Source organism: Drosophila melanogaster, chromosome X, assembly GCF_000001215.4.
Source record: "Drosophila melanogaster chromosome X".
In the NCBI taxonomy this organism is placed as follows: domain Eukaryota; kingdom Metazoa; phylum Arthropoda; class Insecta; order Diptera; family Drosophilidae; genus Drosophila; species Drosophila melanogaster.
In genome coordinates this window covers 3,524,208-3,544,681 of record NC_004354.4, presented here as the reverse complement: position 1 = coordinate 3,544,681, position 20,474 = coordinate 3,524,208, and the positions used below count along the sequence as shown (strand labels likewise).

Here is a 20,474-nt window from a genome sequence, read left to right as displayed (position 1 = left end):
CAAAAAAGCGCAGGATAAACAAAAAACAATGTCAACAATGTAGTACTAATTGCGTCACAGGAAGGCGGCGGCATCTTCACTCCCCATTTTCCCCACTTCAACGTCCACTTCCCCGCCACTCCACCTGCCAACCGGGAAATCCGCACCCAGTAATTCCTTTGCATTGAATTAAGCAAAATTATTTTGCTCGTCGCTTTTTGTGCGTCTGAAGAGGACCGCCTGGCACCAAATGCATTTGCGGAAGTATAAATTGTACAGTGATGTCTGGCAAAACTCGTGGCTTTAAATTATTTTTCAGTTCTTACTAGCATTTTAGTTTATGCATTTCAGAATTTAGTTAAGAAAAGCATAGCTTAAGATATCCCAACAACATGGCAAGCTTGTTCATTAAAATGTGCCTGAGGTTTCCCTGTAGCCTGTAGTCTCGTACCTCTTATGTACTCCACTATTCTTTTTGCTAATTTTGCGCTTTCACTTCACTAACTGCTATAAAATCGCTTGAAATGCCGGTGACACTTGGCGAAAACTGGCCAAAAGGATTCTAGCCATGCGCGAGCAGAGCCCTTTAACCATGCATTTTATGTATGCATTTTCATTTCGAAATTGCTCCCTGTTTTATTTTCTGGAGAAAATGATGAGGGCAAATTATCAATTTCTTATTGTTTGCATTGACCCTAATTTGTATACATTTTAGTTATGACAAACACGTCGCCTGGACTTTGCAGCAAAGGAAAATAAAGGAAATTGGAAGGCAGCATGCCACCCAAAATTATGCACACGCACACCGAAAGATGGGAGTGAGGAAATTCCTGTGGCTGATGTAAATATTTATGGCACTGGGACACAATTTTTAAACATTTTCATTGTGACAATATTTTGGGAATTCCAAGAGCGTGCTCCTTATTGACTGTGAGGAGAGTCTGTAGCTTTTACCAAATAACAATAACCACAACAAAAAAAAAGGGGACAGCCGAAAAATGAAAACTGTGAGAGATCTGAGAGCTCTTAATAGAAAATGCCATGCACGGCCTTGTCAACTTACCAAGCACCCCCTTATTTTCGTCACCCATCCGGCGATTTGCTTTCGTCACTGCGGTTTCAATATGACAATGGTAAAAAGAAAGTTCGGGGGGCAAAGATGAGGCAAACAATAACAAATAGCCCTTAATTCAAGCCGTCGTAGTAAACCGACTTAAGGATACCTCTTTACTTATTTATTTATATCGTTACCAAAAACAACATTTTCTTATTTAAAACAAACCCTTTGTTTTGTGTATAAATCTCTAGAAATGATTTCTCATTTCGATTTATGCTAACTCAAAAATGTTGTTAAGCAACCTAAGTAGCAAAGGAATTAGAGGGTATGATGGAATGACCATTAGGTCGTCGGGCGTGTCATTTTAAATAGAGTGTCGTAGCAACCAAGAACTCTCTTCCCCGCCCAGCGCCCATCACATCACAAACCACTCCCACGAGTGACCTCCAGCCCCCAAGCGCCAATAAAATGCGTTAAGAAAAATAGTTATAAAACGCTTGATGAATACTAAAAACACCCGCAATTGAATTCACCAAGAATAACACTCCGATATCAGATGTACAATGTCCGGATGTACTGCATCCTGATGTCTGATGCCGGACGCGTTTCGCAGTTCATTACGCATTTTCTGGTTTGGTTTCCTTTTTCGGTTTTTTTTTTTTGTTGCAAAGAAGGGAAGGGATTTGTTAATCGTCGGCATGAAACTCTGAACTCTGACCACTCGACTTACAACAACTGCGATAACTGTCGTCTGGTAATTGTGTCAGTGTTACTGTGACGCCATTTCCAGTGCTTGTCCACTTCTTAAAATAGTCTATAGCATAAATATGCAAACTGAATCTTACAACACTTTGTCGGTACAGTTGCGCCAAGAAAACTTTCATTGTTTGCCATTTTTAATCACGCTGCTGACAAAGTCCAACAAGCGTATCACTTTCTCGACAATTGAGAACTCGTCCTTTGTAATTGTTTCGGACAAAAGGTAAACGCAAAGTTTGGGAACAAAACTGCGGTGGCTTAACTTAACTGCTGGCGATTTTTAGCTGCACTGATATTTTGCGGTACTTGTAATTGCAGCAGTAATTAATAAACTGTCAAATTTACGATGCCGGAAAGGGGGGGGGGGGAATCCATGGGGCACATGTGGTGACTTCCCCTAATTGGCTCTTAGGCGAAAGTGAATTATTGATGGCTCCAGACCGAACAAACGGGGTCCAAAAACGGTAGAAAAAAAAAACACAAGCCAGAGCGCAAAATATATAAAAGCACCGAAAATTCCTTTTTAAATATGATCAAATAATAGCTCGATGAGGGGGCGAGTTCGTGCACCCAAATTCTGGTAAACTCGGGTAAATGTGGCACGGCCAAGCTGTCGATCACGGAGAGAAATAATTCCTGATGTTTTTTAATATCTTTCTCAAGTTTTTTCTTTTTTTTTTTAGATGCTTTAATGAGACTGTCATATTTTCAATATTTTTAGTAAAGTTTTAAGTATACTGAATCCGAAAACATATTTCTACTAAAATAGTTATATTTACACAGTGTTGGTTCTTTAACTCATTTCTCTTCAATTTCCTTCTCTCTCTCCAAAAGGACCCCTTCAAACTGGCGTCAGTCACTTATGACGGAGCAATGTGTGTGTGTTTTTTCTAAGGTGCAAAAAAAAGGAAAAAAAAAACTGAATGTTGTTTGGTTGTGTACTAATGAACAGCGAGTAGATACAAAGGCGTACAGTGATATTTAAGCATACTTATTTATTGCAAACATACATATATCAGGTGAGTAAAACAATTTGCTTTAAAAATCAATAAAGTATATAGTGTTGTCTTTAGAATAAATTACAGCGTATAAAACGAAAGACTTAAATATAATTATAATTATGTATATACAGCATATTATATAGGATTTTACATAATTCTTCCTTAACTTTGAGCTCAAATTTTAGACATTATCATAGCTCATGTCTAAAACAACAATAGGTTTTTGTGTACTAGCATTCAGAGGCGCATTTCTTTCAAATTATTTGCTCATTCGAGCAGCTGTAAACGATTACGCTTTCAAATAGTGAAGAAATACACGTTTAAAAAAATGTTTTTGCTTTCAGCGGTAACTCAAAAACGTAATAGAGAACTGGCGTATATTTATTTAGGTAGTAAATTATAATAATTTTAAGCTCTACATTATTAGAGTTTATTATTTCCTTTAAATTATCTTAGCCTTTTCCAGCTTAACAAGTTTTAGGAATGTATATTATTTGTATTGTTTAGTTTATTTTTTCCTGTGCAAGACACAAACACTTATCGACATCCTGACTGTGTATGTGTGTGTTTTGCGTGCATGTTGCCAAAATGTTGCCAATCGCCTGCGTCTGTGAGCTTCAATTTGGTGAGGGGGTGCCAAATGAGGGCGGGGAATGGCAGAAGGACCCATTACTGGGGAACAGGCATATTATTGAGCCGTCTATGCGCCACATTGCCCTACATTTTGAAAACCGAAAAGGAAAACAAATGGATGGCTTGGAAAAACATGAAGAATTTAGAAACACCCTTTTTTTTTTTAAAAAAAAACATGATTAAAATCAATTATCTTCCATCTGATTACTTACTTTACAACACTTTAATATGTTTATAATCGCAGCTCCTCTGTTTTGTCACTGAACTTTCCATTTACAATGTGGTGTTTTACAAACACCTTGGTACCCCATGAAAGGGCAGAAGGGTGGGATCAAAAAAGGGCTTGAACCACATGCGTACCCAAAATACCAGACCACTCCTGCTCCATTACTTTAGTTGTTCTTATTTTTCGAGCATTTTTTTATGTTACTTCTTGTTGCTGTTGGTACTTAAGTTCGACAACTCAATAAAATGTGCTTTATGGCTGCGCCAGCGAGGAGAAAATAATAACGAATAACGGGGTCGCCGACTCTGTCTAGGTTGAGTTCGTCTCCTTCCATTCGGGACCTCACTGCTCCACTCCTCGAGAAAAGGACCTCTTCTGCAGCGGCACAGCTGCTGCTCGAACTTCAAGGATTCACGATTCCCGGGCAAACCGGACCCCCAAATTGATTTGCAATAATTTAAGTTTTTTTTTTCTTTTCCCAGTCCCCCTTCTGTTCTCGTCTTTTCATCGTTAAGTGAGAAAAACGTTTTATGATAACATTCTGCCCTTTTTGTCGGCTCTTTGAACATTTGTATGATTTCCTTCGCTATTGCTCCGATTGCGTTTGTTAATCGTGTGGCATCTGGTTTTGGTGGCCAAATTAAAGATGAGGTGTATGGTTGTGTTGTTGGATTTAAGATTAAAAATCAAAGAAATTAATCGAAAATAATCAGCTCTTTAATAAAGGGTTTAAAGAGCTGACTAATCAAAAACTTTTGCCATATGCCGTATCTCAAAGAATCATCATGAGTGATATGACAAGGAGCTATCCTGCAGGTGGTGGCCCGAAATATTCCGCGGAGCTGACAATTACTGAGGCGCTAAGCGGTCGGATTCACAGTTGAACACGTACCGCCAAGTGTCTGGCACTTTGGGATATGGGGAAAATCTCCGTGGTCAAAGGTTGGGGGTGGTAGGGTGTGGCAACTGTGGCGATTACCCGAAGCTCAAAAGTTGCAACTTTCCGCGGCACTCGTGTCGACGATAAGAAAACTTACTGCGTCCTGTTGAACTTGAGAATTAAGTGTGCTTCGGAGATGGGAATATGCCTGCATGACACACACTAGTGAAAGTGTTCATTTTCGAAAGCGTCTCTTTTGGCAAACTGTTTGTTTGCAAATGTTTCAATGATGGTTGAAACTTGAAATTTATAAAGTATTAACTAGTTAATTATTTAAAAACATTTGCAATTCCATATTAAGTGAAAATCACATTTACACGCTTTAAAATTAAATATTATATTATTTTAAAAGTACTTTTAAGTTTCACATAACTAGTTGTAAATCCCAGTGTCATACTGCCACAAGTCTGCAAATCTCCTGGAGTAGCGACGACGACACGGGTAATTAATCAAATGCTCGTGATTATCGCATTTCAAGGCGTTTCCAAGGACGTCGCTGGGTGGCTTTTGGGTGAGAAGTGTAATGGGTGCTGTGTGTGTTTGGTATGGTGTGAGTGGGTGGTTGGTTGGTTGGGTGGCCAAGGTTGCCATGTCACGTGTGGGCGGCGATTCCTGTGTGCGTGGCTCTGCCGGAGCGTAACGAAAGCAAATATTAAAACATATTTTAATCTAGCAAATGCTCACCCGAATCCCCGTCCTTTGCCATACGGCTGGTAAATAATAAATTTATCATTTGTCAGCAGTTAAATGCCGACGCAGCCAACGTGCAGGGACTCCAATTTCGATTCCCCATACCCATACCCATACCCATTCCGAATCTGATCCAACATAACCAACAGAACACGGACACGGCTCCAAAACCCGGAGTGTGCAATCCCGGAGCCGGGCCAACGAATTAATAATTCATTGCGTATATGAACATCGCGTTGCCACTAGTAGACAGACACACAGCAAACTGTCACATGGCATATTGACAGACACACACACTCAATGGCAAATAAGTATCTACCGGGAAGCACTGAACCAAATGGGTATTGATTAGGAATATCAATATAACGAAATGTCATGGCCAATGGCCACTTTTTTTTTTTTTTTTTTTTTTTTGAAAGGTTTTAAACACTATACAGTGTTTGAGCCAAGTGAAATGTTTCACTTTCGTTTGAGCCAGCATTAGGCATTGTTTTTTCCCAGTGCTTTTTTATATATAGACATTTTCACTTGCAAGCACAGACGCTTGCCCATTCAGTTGTAATAAATCGTCAAGTTTATGTTTGAAGTGTTTATTGAATCCCTGATATTACACACGCAGCGAGTGAGGAAAGGGCAGTGACGTAGGCAATGGCCAGGGGATAAAGAGCAGCTAGGAGCAATGCCGAAAGTGGTACACCGAAAATATTTAAATATAATTATTCTGGTGAGACATTTTAATAAACTCGAAGCCAGTTTGTGCCAGAAATGAAGAGCAATTCCTATATGATTTTTGAAAAAATGTATTTGGAAAATCTATTGAAAGTGTCTAGGAATGTGAAAGTGAATATATTTTTGCCAGTGCCTTCGGAAATCAGGGAATCAGCTTGGTCAGAACGACGACAACGCGTCAACGGCTTTGTTCCCAAACGAGCCCTATTTTTTTTTTTTTTTTTTTTTTTGATCCATCGCCTGCAAATATTTGTGTAAGGATGAATTGGCCTGTGTTCTACCCTATTTTCCCCCGCTTTTCCAGCTGTCCACTACTGACCCACACATATGTACATATCACCTTTCCGTCTGTCTTATTTGTTTTCTTTTTTTTTTTTTTTGCGCGCGCAAATCCTTTCAACGTGTCGTGATAATAAAAAGGAAAAAATTGTTAAAATATTTGCAAAGAATGATCATACCACCGCCTATTTTTCCAACTTACTTTTGGATTTGTTTGACATTTGGCCGTGCGTTTCAAGGGAAAGAACAACGATAATATGCCTGAGACAAACATTGACATAGAAGCTAACTGAGACACACACTTGGAGAAATAGGGCAGGGGGTCGTTCGTGGGTGCGATGAAATGATGAAAAGCGACTTGTGCAACATCCGCTTAAGTGCCAGCTTTGCTGTTTGCCCAAGCGAGTGATTGCTGTTTACCTTTTGCAGCTTTATTTTTGTACTTGTAGCATTTGCATTTCTGGAGCAACAGTTGTTAAAGTAGGAAATACATTTTTTTTTTTTTTTCAAAGTTTCTCTGCATTTTAAGTATTTGCAAATGAAAAAAGTTAAAGTTCAGGTTTAAATGTAGCTTTTCGGCGGTTTTAGCGTTAATTTTTGGTCGGTTGTGCAAAGTGCATAAATTGCTGGCATCAGTTGATAGCGAAAAACCAACAGCTCTCTCTTTTAGCACAAGGATAATGACAGGGGTTAAGGAGGAGTGCTGGTGCAATAAGGTGTTAAGCATGTGCGTGTGTGTGTGTGTGTGGGTGCGATTTGCGGTGTGTTAGTTAACCGCATAACGTGGCTTAGCTTTTCTATGTTGCCCACTAGCTGTGCTTCTGATTTTTACTTTCCCCCCACCTAGCTGTTTTAGGCTCCTCTCATTTTCCCTTTCGACCACTATTCTCCTATTTTCCCACTCATATTTCCCTATTTTCCCTATTTTTTTTTTTTTTTTTTTTTTTTGCCAGCTATCTATGCTGCTGCACCTGCTCTTACGCCTCTCCAGTTTTCACCGCCTGCAGTCCATTAAATGAAAACTCACTTCATATTGTTAGGCCCTCTTCTCTCCTGCTCGTTTTCCAGACCCACCACCCCCTCCTCCCCCTGTGATTACCCCACCATTTTCCACCCATTTGCCGCCGTGTTCGTGTTGTAAATGAAATGATTTTCACGCCGGTTGGCGAGTCTCCGGAGTACGAAGTCCTTCGAACGAAGCAGGCCATTTTTATGTGTTTGTTTGCGGCCAGCACTCACACACACATCTATAGACATACCACGCATATACACAGATGCTGTGAAACACACAGATACAGGGCTGGCTGTCCCTGCCTTTTTGGCCATGTTTTAACGTTAATTCATGGTCGTGTTTTTATGTGGCCAGGACAGGTGGCCAGGGGACATGGGGGTGTTGGTGGGGTTGGTGGTGCAGAGAGGCGATGCTGTGATGAAAAAAAAAATGGGCAATGGCTGGGGTTAACCGGTAGAAGAAAGCCAGAAGAAAGGACAAAAAATGACAGCGCGTAGGACCTTTATTGGCCATCGGCATGCCGATGCTGGGAAGTGTTTGGTAAATAAGCAGATTCCTGTTGTCTTTATTTAACCCACAACAGCATTAACCCCCTAAAAATGAAATGACTTCGCCTGGCTTAACCAAACTGATGCCAAATGACTTATTTAATTAAATCAGCTTTGCCGCGTTGGGCTTTAAAATGTTTACCTGAATTGGTAAGCCCCTTGGCCATACTGGTCCACTAAGTCCACTAAGCTCGCTCACTGAGCCTGTAAATCTAAACGCTGATGAGCAGCGAACACTCTGATTTTTGTCACGTTGCCAGTAAAAGGAATCCCAGAGTCTTTTAAATGCAAATATCATTAGATATCAAATACATTTTATGATGACTTTAATAAGCTATCGAAGCGCGGTTGCTTTGAATATATTTTTAAATATGAAAAAGCATAAATTGCCCGGATATATTAATGGCAACTATTCGTTTGTAAAACTGCATCTTTGCCACCTTTTCCCTATCTCTTTAAAGTTTGTTGGAATTGATAAAACTGTGCAGCCTGCAACATTGCTGCAACAGCTGCCGCTAAGGGGCATGCAGAAAAAACAGGAGGGGGGGGGTCAGGCCACAAGAGACTGGAACGACGGGAGGGGGCAAAAAGAGACACATTGTCAGGCAGTGTCACCAGGGGGCGTGGCCATGGCTTAACGATGCCAACTAACACGATACAGTGGAGAATCCGCCAAAAGAATCATGTTTTAGCACCCAACTCTGGCAGTTTCCATAAAAAAGAAGCTACATAAAACCACATATCATGTGCGCGAAACAGGCAACTCTCCACTGTGGGAAAACACACAAGAAAAGTCTGTGCTTTGAGTGAACTATGATCTGAATTTTGCATCCACTTTAAAGTTATAACAATTATTTATTTGGCAACTTAATGAAATAGTGTAAAAATGTCCTAAATGAATGACGGTATATCTGTGACTTTCCGTTTCGCGTGGTTTCACCGTACCTTGGGAGCTGTGAAATAAATCTCGCACAATAAGTTCGCTGGGCAGCAGGAGAGCGAAGCAACCCGTTGAAGAAAAGCGCTGAAAGCGCCCAAAGCAAATGACACGAGCCGGTGTAGAAAGAGACGGAGACGGGGACATGGGCGGCGAAAGAGACAGGGCGAACGGGGGCAACAGCGCAAAAATGCCTTATCAGTTTCCTGTTTCCTGTCGAAAGTTTTCATATTTTTCCAGCGCCGCCGCGGCCAGTAACAACAATAAAAATAAACAGCAGACAATAACAGCAGTGCGCCGAAAAAAAAGCCATTCAAAGGTTTTTTAATTTTACACATAGTTTACTTTCACTGTATTATTTTTGTATTATTTAAATATCCTTTGGAATACCTGTAATGAATATTACAAATACCTGTTACAAATTACAAATACCTGTTTGAACCTTCCACAAGCTCTGAGTGCACAAGCTTTCCCCTTTTTTTTTTCTCAGTGCCGTTCACAACAAAGCGAAGCACACGGAAAATGTTGCTATTTTTTACGCTTCGCTCCCGTTTGTTCTGCTGTTTCTTCTTCTTGTTTCACTGATAGTTCAGTTGCAGATATATGTGGTAAAAGGACATTTTTAGATACCCTCGATGAAGTCCAACATGCTTAGCTGGTGAAATGAAACGCGAAATGAGAAATCCAGTTTAGTTTTTTGAGTCGAAAATAAATTACAGGTAATATTCTTAAAAATCCCATGAGGGACAAAACTAAAATTTTGAAATTTTTGTGTTGCCTTCTATTTTGACATATTAAATATGTCAAAAACAAATTATAGTAATCCTTGAATTTAAAACTGAAATCCCAGGATATTCGTATCTTCTATCCTTTGTGCAAGCTCCTTATTCTTCCACTTCCTGAGCTTTCTGTTTTTTTTTTTTTGTGTGCCACTTTCTTCATTGTGGTTGATATTTTTTACTTTTTTTTTTTTTTGAGCTTCACTTCAGCTTTTGATTTTGCAAAAGAGAGGGAGATATAGATAAAGTGCAAGAGAGAGAGAGGGGTTGCGACTGTTACCACAATAAAAAGCAGGAAATATTTAAACATTTTTCTTTTAGTTTTGCATGGCACGTGAGGGGGGGGGGGGCTGGAAGTGAAAAGTAGTGAAGAGGGGACGGCATTTTCACACTTATTGTCAGATTTTGTTTTGTTGCGGTCTGCCTCTTCTTCTTTTCCTTGTGAAATGACGCACAGCCGAGAGATAACACGTCAATGGGTGTAGTTTTTATGGTGCACCTAAAAATGTGGCCAACAGTGTTGCCGAGAAAAAGAGCTATGGCCTCCCGAAACTGACAATTGGATTTTACTGGATTTATTCAATAATATCGTTAGAGTATCTTTTTGGAATTATTTCAAAACCAGCATAGATGATAAACAAGTTTTGTACTAGTAACTTTGGTTTTTTCTTTTTTAATAAAATGGTTTAGCTACTTTCATGCGCGTCGTAAAAAGTGCAATCATTAAAAACTAATGCTAGTTATCTTGCATTATTCAGTAAAAATAGGTCTTAATTTCTTCGTTTTAAATTTCTGCTAGCAGAAAATAGCTAAAACGATCCAAGACTGACTAAATTTAAAAGAGCGTCGTGCAGAGCATATGCATTGCTCTCAATTTGTTTTGCCTTTTGTCTGCCTTGATGACGTTCTTCAATTCACAGGATATGTTCATAATTCTGTAAGGACCCAAACTGACATACACACCCTTTACTACCACCCGTTTTCCCAGCTTTTACCCGCTAAAGGCGACAGTTAACATGGGAAAAGGGATGCCAGATAACCGGAGCACTCATCAACGTTCAACGAGCGGAGAAAGATTGTGTGGGAAATGATTTGGGAAATTTTTGGTGGGTTTAGTTGGTGGCACACAGGAGAATCACATCCGCAAGTGATCCCTATACATACATATTGTATATATATGTTGGCCTAGTTGAGAGGGCTTATTGTCACGAATTTATCAGTGAGTTAGGGATTGCTTAGGAAAACTTGTCGCTTATGATTTATTTAAATGTTTCTATAATTTGTTAGCCAAGAACTTAATAGAAAGTAATTGCATCAAAAATTAAGGTCTACATGTTCATGATATATACCTGTATGATAGCCATGACTTTGACTTTTTGCTTTGGTCCTTTTTTGCTAGCCGTTTTATTGCTCGACAGCGAAACCAATTTCGCAGATAATTTGAAAATTTTCACCATAATATACTCAATGCTATTTCATTATCCATCGATCCCGAGGTGTGCGAAAATCGCCGAGCACGTAGTGTCTGAAAAATATTGATATGTGTGCGTGTGCCTGTGTGTTTGTGTATGTGGCAACTAAATTTGCATATGTATGGGGGGGGGGGCGTGGGAGTGATGGTTCCTGTTCGTGTTTGACAATAAGTTTGTGGATCTGCTCTCCTTTTCCATCCCTTTGTGTAATGTGAGTAACACTTATCAAAAGTTTGTCGCTAACACATGCAAATTGAAATGTGCGATTTACACAGGCACACAGTCGTACCTACGTCGCTACTCACATGCACATTTGGTCACACTGTTGTCGCTTGTTCGCAGTGCTGTTTTTGTGTTTGTTGTCACACACGTACGTACGCGACACATGCAGCTGCTTCCTGCCTTCTTCGGCAAACACCCCCCATTCTCCCGCCCGCAATCGTCCTTGTCTACATGGCCTCCAACTTTCGCCCGCTTTAACACCTAACAACCAAAAAACAAGAACAATTCCTAGCCCACACATTTCTGACTATAAAATACCGTTTAATTTCATTTCACTTCTTACATACCAAGCAATACCATTTCGTTTTCTGTAGTACTTATGTTTCTTGAAAATCTAATCTAAAACAATTATGTGATGTATGATTTTCCACAAAAAAAAAAAACATAGTCGCATCCAAAGTGTATACCCCTCTACAGTCATCTACATCCAGGATATGTCAGGAAATTGTAGTCGCTGCATACTTATTACAGCTCCAGCAGGTGTCTGCCAGACAAGGACGAAAGCGGGGGTGGGATTCAAATTCAAAATTCACACACACCTGGCCCCATCCACGCCCAGAATCGCCTCCTTTGTGCATGGTACTTGGAACACGAGTTTTAGAAACAAAAGTTTTGGTTTTGGTTTCTTCGTTGTCCCAGAAGTTTGTAGAAAAGTGAAGGAAAAAGACTAGGATTAGTTAACCATGTGTGTTGTTGGCGAGGACTTATTTGCGCCACATTGTATAGGTGTTAATAATCTCAAAATTAAATTGGGGACTTTCGAACTGAGATTATAAAAGAAGTCGATCTATTCGGTAAAATCTAATTTGAGAGGAAGAAATAAAAACTTTAGATTGTTAATTAAAACCCATGTTAAACAAGGCACCCTGGCCACTTGCAGTAGTTCATATTTTCGGATGTCAATATCTAAATAATTTGTAGAACTCTTTCGGACAGTTGTAACTAATGGGAATTTGGATCATCCTCAAAGCTTTCTGGTAATTTTAAATTCTCCTATCAAACTTTTTTCCTCGCACTTTCAACGATTTTCTTCGCTATTCTCCGCTTTTCCTGTGGATAATTGCCGAAAAGTTTTCGTCGTGGCATTCAAGGAATCGCACTTTGATTTGTTGCAGCGCATTTCAGCTGATGGCGGAGCAGCTGCAATTCATTTAAGCGGATCGGGTGGTAAAAATTGCGTAATGGCATAATTATGCCTCAGCCCCATTTCTCTACCCCAGACCCATTCATCAGCAAAAGTCTGAGGCGTAATTGAGTTATTTAATGGAAAAGTTGAAGACACTATCCACAATTTAAGATGACTGGCATCCGCTGACATTTAGAATCTAGCGTCTATTGGATAATTAAGCCACTTTGTGATAGCTTTGACAGCCCTGACTTTCGGTCCTGTCACATCGTGGCCAAAGATGTGGTCCCTCCCCCAGCGAATTTGTGACGCCTCTGAGGACCCAAAAAACTGACAGTTAAAGTTCAATTAAATTCCAGTGCAATCTACCTATTTTCCCGACATTGAAATATTGAAAATTATGTCAATTGGGATTTCGATTGGGATTGTGTCGCCTGCTTATCTGACAGAATGCAGAATGCACTTCGAAACTTTTTCCGCCCAACGCTGGCAAAGTTGCTCCTTTCGATGGCCAAATGGAAATGGGGTATTGTTGGGGTGGTTGATCAACCACCGAATGTCAGCTGGAGGCCAGTTCGAAACGGACAACTTATGAGGACCTCCGGGAAAAGTAATTGGCCATGCATATGCGAAACTCAAAATGATTCAAGCGCATTTTGTAGACCAAATTGCATACGTAAATCGATGTGGAATGTGGCTAAGTGGTTGTACCAACAAATTTGGCACAAAAGTCAGGGTTCAATAATGCAAATCAAGTAATTGATCTGCAGCTGAGAATATATCATTTCATTTGTTTCAAATCGTAGGGTTACGTTTTCTGTGACATAAAAGTATTTGGTTAGATATTTTGCATGTCACTATTAGCAATAATATTATTATAAAACTGTATTATCTGCGTGGAAATTATATCGGTTAGCAAAATCGGTAGCCCTTAACCTTTGATGAGGCCCATTGCGATGAGGCTTTCTAAAGAAAGGTGCACATATATAGCACATAGTGCTTGCTGAAATTTTTAGTGGTCTCACTAACTCGACTTGAGTTCTTGGTGAAATGTTGTATCCCAGGGACCTGTCGCAATCTCGAGTTCTTCACAACTGGCGCCCAACGCGCGGACCCTCCTGTCACTCCATTTGGACGCTGTGGTCGCAGGAGATTCAGATTCTGCCAGGCGGTGGCCAAATGCCACCACAGCTTGTAGCAATTGTCGTACCATTTGTCAGACGAATGTGGATGACACTCCTCCTCCGAAGGACACGGCGCCTGCGCCGCCAGGACATCCCCCCGCCGGCATCTAAGAGCTATGCGTTCCACCACGTGCCCGCCATGTGGATCGCATTCGGCACATGGTGGACGGCGTTCGATTCGAACATCCACTTCGACAATTGGCAACGAGGGTTCGTCAGCAGGACATTCGGGACGGCTGTTCGGTTTTACAGTATCCAACGGCTAACGATTACGACAGGACTTCGTGTCGCTTCGTTCGAAGCTCGTGCCATTTCGGTGCCGTCGATTTGTTCGTTTTCGGTCGTCCTCGAGGCCACAGGATGCTTATTCCGGCAGCTGCATCTTCAGTTGATCAACGTCGGCGCTGTCGGCTGGTTGAAAAACAGTCAAACGGAACTCGAAGCTGCACTCTCGGAATACTCGCGTCTTTAAGAAATAATTATTAATATAAAAAAAAAAAAATACTCTAAAGCATATACATTTGGGTGAATATTTTTTTTAACATTTTTTTAGTGCAGTGAAACTGTTTTTTTTTTCTCCGCGTGACGATCGCAAATGTGTTTGTGTTTGTGAAGTTATTGAAACCAAATGCCAGTCTCGGCGAAACGCTTACTTCGGAATTTTCAGTTCACCAGCTGCGATCGGAATGGCAAAATGTTGATTCACCTGCTGCTCATCGTTTCGCTTCTGGAAGGTAAAAGGATCATTAGATCATTAAAAAAATATCGAAAAACGGATTGTACAAAATGTTGAAAACTATTGCGTGTGTTCTTGATTAATACAATATTTCGAATTGAAAATAAAAAAAAACCCAAGGCCGAAAAGAAATTCCTTTACAATTCGAGTAAATTGATTTTTGGTCTGTCATAGTTTCTTCATAAATTCTTCACCTAGAAACTGTTAAAAGTTTCCGACAAACTTATTACCTATAAAGTAAAGTACTACTTAAAAATCGACGCTGATAATAATACTAAAAAGCTGGAAAATGGTCATAAATAAAATATTCTCTTATTCAAAGTTTAATTTGTTTTAGTATGTAATATTTTCAAAGCGGATCGTTTTAATTACCGTCGGTCCGCTCATTTAAAAAGAATTCAGAAATATTCTGCATCAATTAAAAATAAAAATTTATCAACTATACTTCAGTATAAAAATCTGTTAAACTTGTTCAATCAGCTGAAAACTTAATTTTTGGTGCTGCGTAATGCAACCAAAGTATTACATTAAAAAAAAATTCAGATCTGGTCAGTGAGCTGGCTTTTGGCCTGATCCGTTTGAAGAGTGCTTATAGGAGTTATCGGGAGCTTATCAGGTGTTTATCGTAGCCGCATTCTGCCCGAATGCAACCCTGCAATCAGTGTTGTGCAGCGACGGAAACGGAAATCGAACGGACGGACGCAATCCGGCGGGAAAGCGAACGCAAACCGACTTGATAATTGTTTCGCCGTATTGCGGCGCCCTATTGAAACCCCTAAATGATAGGTAGAGCGGGGAAAACAGGCGATTAATAACTGCTGGAGACTGCTTAATGCACTGTCATGGATACCATTCTCCATATTGCATTTTGCCCGCTGCATTGTTGCCATTGCCATTGGGCATTAAAACGTATAAATAACAAACAAATAAATAAATAAACAAAAGACAACGCGCAACATCGAAAACTGAACGCTGACCATTCAATGGCGATTTAATTGACTCACTCATCCACTTACATTTACATTTACATCTGCACTCACATTTTCAGAACTGATCCCACTGATATCAGGATTCGAGCCAAATCTGTTCAACGCGATTACAGTATGTTTCGAAACTATAGAGCGGCTTAAAACACAATGATAGCCGGTAATGATAGTAAATACAATTTTTATTAAGATTTTTAAAATGTTTGTTGAACAAATGTTTGTCTCTTTCATTAAAACTACCTTCAGATGTCGTTTAATTTTAGCGATACACTGTCTGGTCACTGAATCGTGCGCACATATTTCTCGCCTCATTTTAATTGTGCAAAAATTATGTTTTCACCTTGCCCACTTTCCCGCCGTTACTCCCTCCCCCCCCCTTACCACAATATTCCCTGGGCAAATTTTCACCTGGCCGCCGGTGATTGCTGTTCCGATTGTCTGACCATCGTATGATAATTATAAAAAATGAAGTGCCAAATTGTTCACGTCGGCGCGACAATCACAAATACTTTCCTTCCTCGCATTAAATATTTACGGCACGGTCTTTATTGTTTGCGATTCAGTCTAAAAACAGTTGGCCCATTGTTTTATTCCCCAGTCAATGTGGTTAAATCGTATCATTAATTTTGATTCGCTTGGGGCTTTCCGAATGGGCCGAAGTAGATTTTCCAAAATCGGTGGGGCTGTTAACCGAACTAATTCCGAAATCAGCTTTATTATGACTCAATAAAACTTTAATAGACAAGCCAGCACTTATAAGAACAATGCGTGCTAAACTGTTTATTATGGCATATAAATTGAGAACCGAATACTTATGCAGTTCAAAATGCTTGTACCAATACCAAAATGTTTGTACAAAATCGTTTTAAAATATTACAATTCGCTTAATATTAAAGGTTATTTAAAATATGAACCGACCAGCCTTTGGATCAAAATCTATTATTTAACACGTGTCAATGGTGCGAAAATGCCTCGACAAAACCTCAGGAAGTCCAACTAGTAGCAAAACTATTCCCATAATGTTGATAATTATGCATGGACGTGGCCCACGCTTCGTGGGCTCGGTTCGCATAAATACGAAATACATACATACATACATGCATGCAGATGTGCATATTTAAAGCACTTAAATCACGGCAAACAATAATTCCCATGCGACGATAATGCCGCAGATGGAAATGCTGGATGTAGGATGTAAAATGGCAGTTGATAATGATAAACATAAAAGTGAAAATAATTTTCAATTACAGCAACATTAATAACCGATAATAATCCTAAGCAAATATAATGTGCATGTGCGTGTTTGTTACTGTGTGTGCATATCAATGATATGCAAATTAATTGCCAAACACCGACACCCACCGCCCCGCCCCCCAAGGACCACGCCCGCCCACCGGATGTGAAATGTAAGCTAAACCGCAGTATGGCCAAATGGCGGGAGCGAGATAGCGCCATTAATGGCCATTCTGTTGCCGTCCCACGAGTGACTTAATTGATACCAACAGCACCGGCCGTAACCACGATTTTTTGCACGCATGCACGGTGAAATAACAGAAAAAAAAAATATGCTTCTCTCACTTCAATTATTATTTTTGATAATTGCTATTTATAAATATCATTAATTTTTCATTAAATCCGCCTCCAAAATCCTTGAGACTTAAAATTCTTCCAGTTAAAATTGCGTACTTTTAGATTCTTGTGGCACTTGAAAGTGTCATCATTTCACATTATTATGTTTACTGTGTATTATGCACTTCTTTTTTCAAGTTTTAACTCACAACTCCCTTTATCCTGCACTTATCATTTTTTTCTTTTTGTTTTTTTTTTGTCGGCGGTTCTTTGGCTTTTAGCGCCTGCGGTCAGCGAGAAAAGCCGCAGACGGAGTTACTATTTTTTTGTTCGCCGCTTTACTGCGAGAAAAGTTGCCCTATGCCGAAAAATGCACGTAATTTGTAATTAATTTTATGTGACGCCCAAAGAATAAAATTCGAAAATAGGCGAGAAAGAAATTTTTTGGATTGAAGTAACCGAATCGCAAGAGGATGAGAGATGGAATTGAAGGTTTATTAAAGTTTTGTTGATTTGTTGAACAGCAATAACCAAAACAATATTAAATAAATTTTTAAATATTTTGTAATCGAAAACGAAGAGAAGGACCTGTCTTCTCGGACGGAAAACTTTGTCAATTATAGGGCAACCCTTTTCAAAACACAAAAAAAAAATATTGCAGGAAAGTGTGAAACAGAAATCTAGACACAATTAATTGCGCGACATTTGTCAGGGGAAAAAAGGGGAGAAGAAATTTAAATTGAATTTTCGTCGGGGAAAAGTGTAAGTTCAGTCGAAAACGATTTGTAAAAATGCTAATTTTAATGCCAACCGACAGTCAATTTGCCGGCTTTTTCTTGATGCCGTTTTTTTGTTTTTTTGATTTTTTTTTTTTTTTTCTTCTCCCAAGTCATTTGTTTGTCTTGGCCAAAGCATGACTTTAAGGCCAAATTCGTTCTTTGTTTCAGCTTAAGTTTGTAGCAGGCTCGGTTTTCTTTGGGTCTGGAAACCAACTCTGTTTGGCTTTCAAATTTGCCATTATCACCTATCATTGGTGCTTTGCCACTGGATTTGTGGGCCTGTTCAAGTGTGAGGTCATAAAAAACGAAGGGCCAGAGAAAAGGTAGCATGGCATACAGTGAGAGAAACCATTGAAACCTATATTCGTTGCGAGCTGCGGTGGTTTACAATTTCGTTACTTGTACCAGACGCTGTTCTGTACTGTAATTTATTTCTTTTAGTGCAGAAATCAGAGTTCCTGGTCTCCAGTCCCCACTGTCATTCCCATGCAGATTGGCATCTTTGTATCTTTGAATCGGATCGTGTGTGTTTACCTTGCCACCCACATATATAAAGCCACCCAGGCAGCCACCCAAATCTAATACGTTTCCTTGCTTAACTTTTGCCAATGTGTCCCGAGCCATAAATTTGCGTCGGCAAATCCTCATTGTCGTTGTGTGATTTAAACTTTTTTCGAAGCAAATGCGAAAAGGCGCCTCGGGATGTGAGCCAAAAATTGACAAGACGAGACTCGTAATGGTGGAGCCGAAAATTGAAATGAAGGCGCAGAGATTTATGAGGCGGGGGACCTGGATTTCCTGTATTTTGAGTGGACCAAGCACGGGGGTTAATTGACTCTGGCTCCTCTGGCATCTGAAAATGCCCGGCAGAATGGCTCCAAGGAGGCTGACCCACGACCAAAAGTCAGGCCAAAGTTCACAAACAACTGGATGAGAGTCATCGAGTGGTGGACTGCAGGGGGGGGGGGGAGGTGGTTGGTGAAGCGGCGACAAGTTCATTGGGATTGGCACAATGCTGGAAAACATCTTTGCCTGCATGCAGACTCTACGACAGATTGACAAACAAGCCGCAGTCAGCCAAGCAGCAACAGCATTTGCCATTTGCCATTTGCCGGAGGTGCGAGGGGCCAGGCTTCACTGTACCGTCCGCATCCAACAACACTTTAGCTTTGAGGGGGGGTGGTGCTCTTGCCCGCCGAGTGGGTTGCAAGTTTCCGACACCAAATCTCTGAGTTTGCTGCACTTGAAACTTAACGCACAGATTTGGCTATAAAATTAATCAGCAACTTATTTGCCAACTCTATAATGTGCTGATACTTTTTTTTTTGTTTTATCAATAATGAATACGATAAGCTGCAAAATTAATAACCTTCCGGCTTAACAATGATTGACATTTGAAAAAGGTTCGACCACCAATTGTGCAATAAAATCTTCAAAGAAATATAAATATTTCCTGCGCTCTTTAACTGCAGCCGTAAATTTACTTTTTAAATTCCGACATTGTTTCTCACTGACGGCTTTGCGGGTAATATTAACATTTAATTTGCCAATAAATCAATAATGAATTCAATCAATGCGATCTCGAACAAAATGCAGTGCAGCAATTAATTCGCCAATGAATGCATTCAATTCCCTTGTCGGAATAAATTTACTTGAATATTTTTAACTTGTGGCCGGCAAATAGATTATCCAGATTATCAACTCTAGAACTTACTGGGTCTGCGTTTTTGCATTTGGCAGGCGGCACACACACACATAGTCACCGAAAGTGCGATAAATCATGCCTTTGGCCAATTGAGTCAATTCAGCACATTCCTCAGCACAACTCGCCCTGCAACACTTAAACGCATATATATATATATATATTTCTACACACAATACCCGACCCGATCTCCGGCAATCCGTTGGTGAGCCAACGGTACTGTCTATAAATATTTAAATTTCAAGTTTGCCAAAAGTTTTTTGCATGCATTACGATGATGTAGACGGCGGTGAAGCGGGATTCTCGGGTTTTTTTTTAGGGGGGCGGGGTGGAGTTTGCGGCCAGGACAGCAGTCGTGCGTACGGTAGTCGCTGTCTGGTGAATCCCTTCGATCCACTCTATAAAATTTCTTTCGTACACCTTAAAGGGGTACCTCGAATTCTTCATCTTCATTCTTCAATAGCTTGCTTTTTTTTTTTTAATCTATCAAAAATACATAAAAGCGTTATAACTTTAAAATTGGCCATTAGATTAATATTCGTTATTATCTAAAAATATTCCGCAGAAATGAATTTGTAAGAGTATTAACCGTCTTCACTGTCTTACTTGCACTATTTGCGTATTTTTTTCTCTTGGTTTACGGCCTGGAAAACTTTTTTGCAGCACTTGCAAGTGAAATGTTTGATTTTCGATGATTCAATAAATTATTTATATTTGCGTATGCCGCCCCGTGCCCGAAACCGTTCCCGTTTTCCGTAACCATATCCGTGCCCGTTGTCTCTCGTCTGTCCTCATGCCCGAGCTCCGGATTCTCGTTCTCTTCGCGGAGAGTCAAAGTGCCGTAGTCGTAATCCCAGGCAGCCGGATGTCGATCTTCAATTAGCCGCCGCAGCTCTTTAAATTGTCTGCCGCCGGTCGTCTGGCATAGTAAAGTTGTTGGCAAGGCCGGAATGCAGTGGGTAGTTGGGTGGTGAGCTGGTTAGCTGGTGGGTAAAAGGCTGGTTACGGGGCACATTTAAAAGCGATAAATCACGGACTTTTTGGCAGACGCAACATGGGAGGCGGGCAT

The 20,474-nt window shown here is 40.2% G+C and overlaps 1 protein-coding gene across 3 annotated transcripts in view; it reads left to right on the top strand.

Annotated features, from left to right (window-relative positions):
- DIP-alpha (Dpr-interacting protein alpha) overlaps nt 1-20,474 on the top strand; it is a 64,405-nt gene that overhangs the window by 26,968 nt on the left and 16,963 nt on the right. For 2 of the 3 annotated variants that reach the window (NM_001272289.1, NM_166976.3), the window contains exon 1: nt 14,017-14,367. In NM_001272289.1, the coding sequence (NP_001259218.1) occupies nt 14,262-14,367 (106 nt within the window). In that variant the 5' untranslated portion in view covers nt 14,017-14,261. Of the gene's footprint in view, nt 1-2,629; nt 2,815-14,016; nt 14,368-20,474 lie in introns of those variants that run through there. The other variant, NM_001272288.2, reaches the window with a different exon arrangement.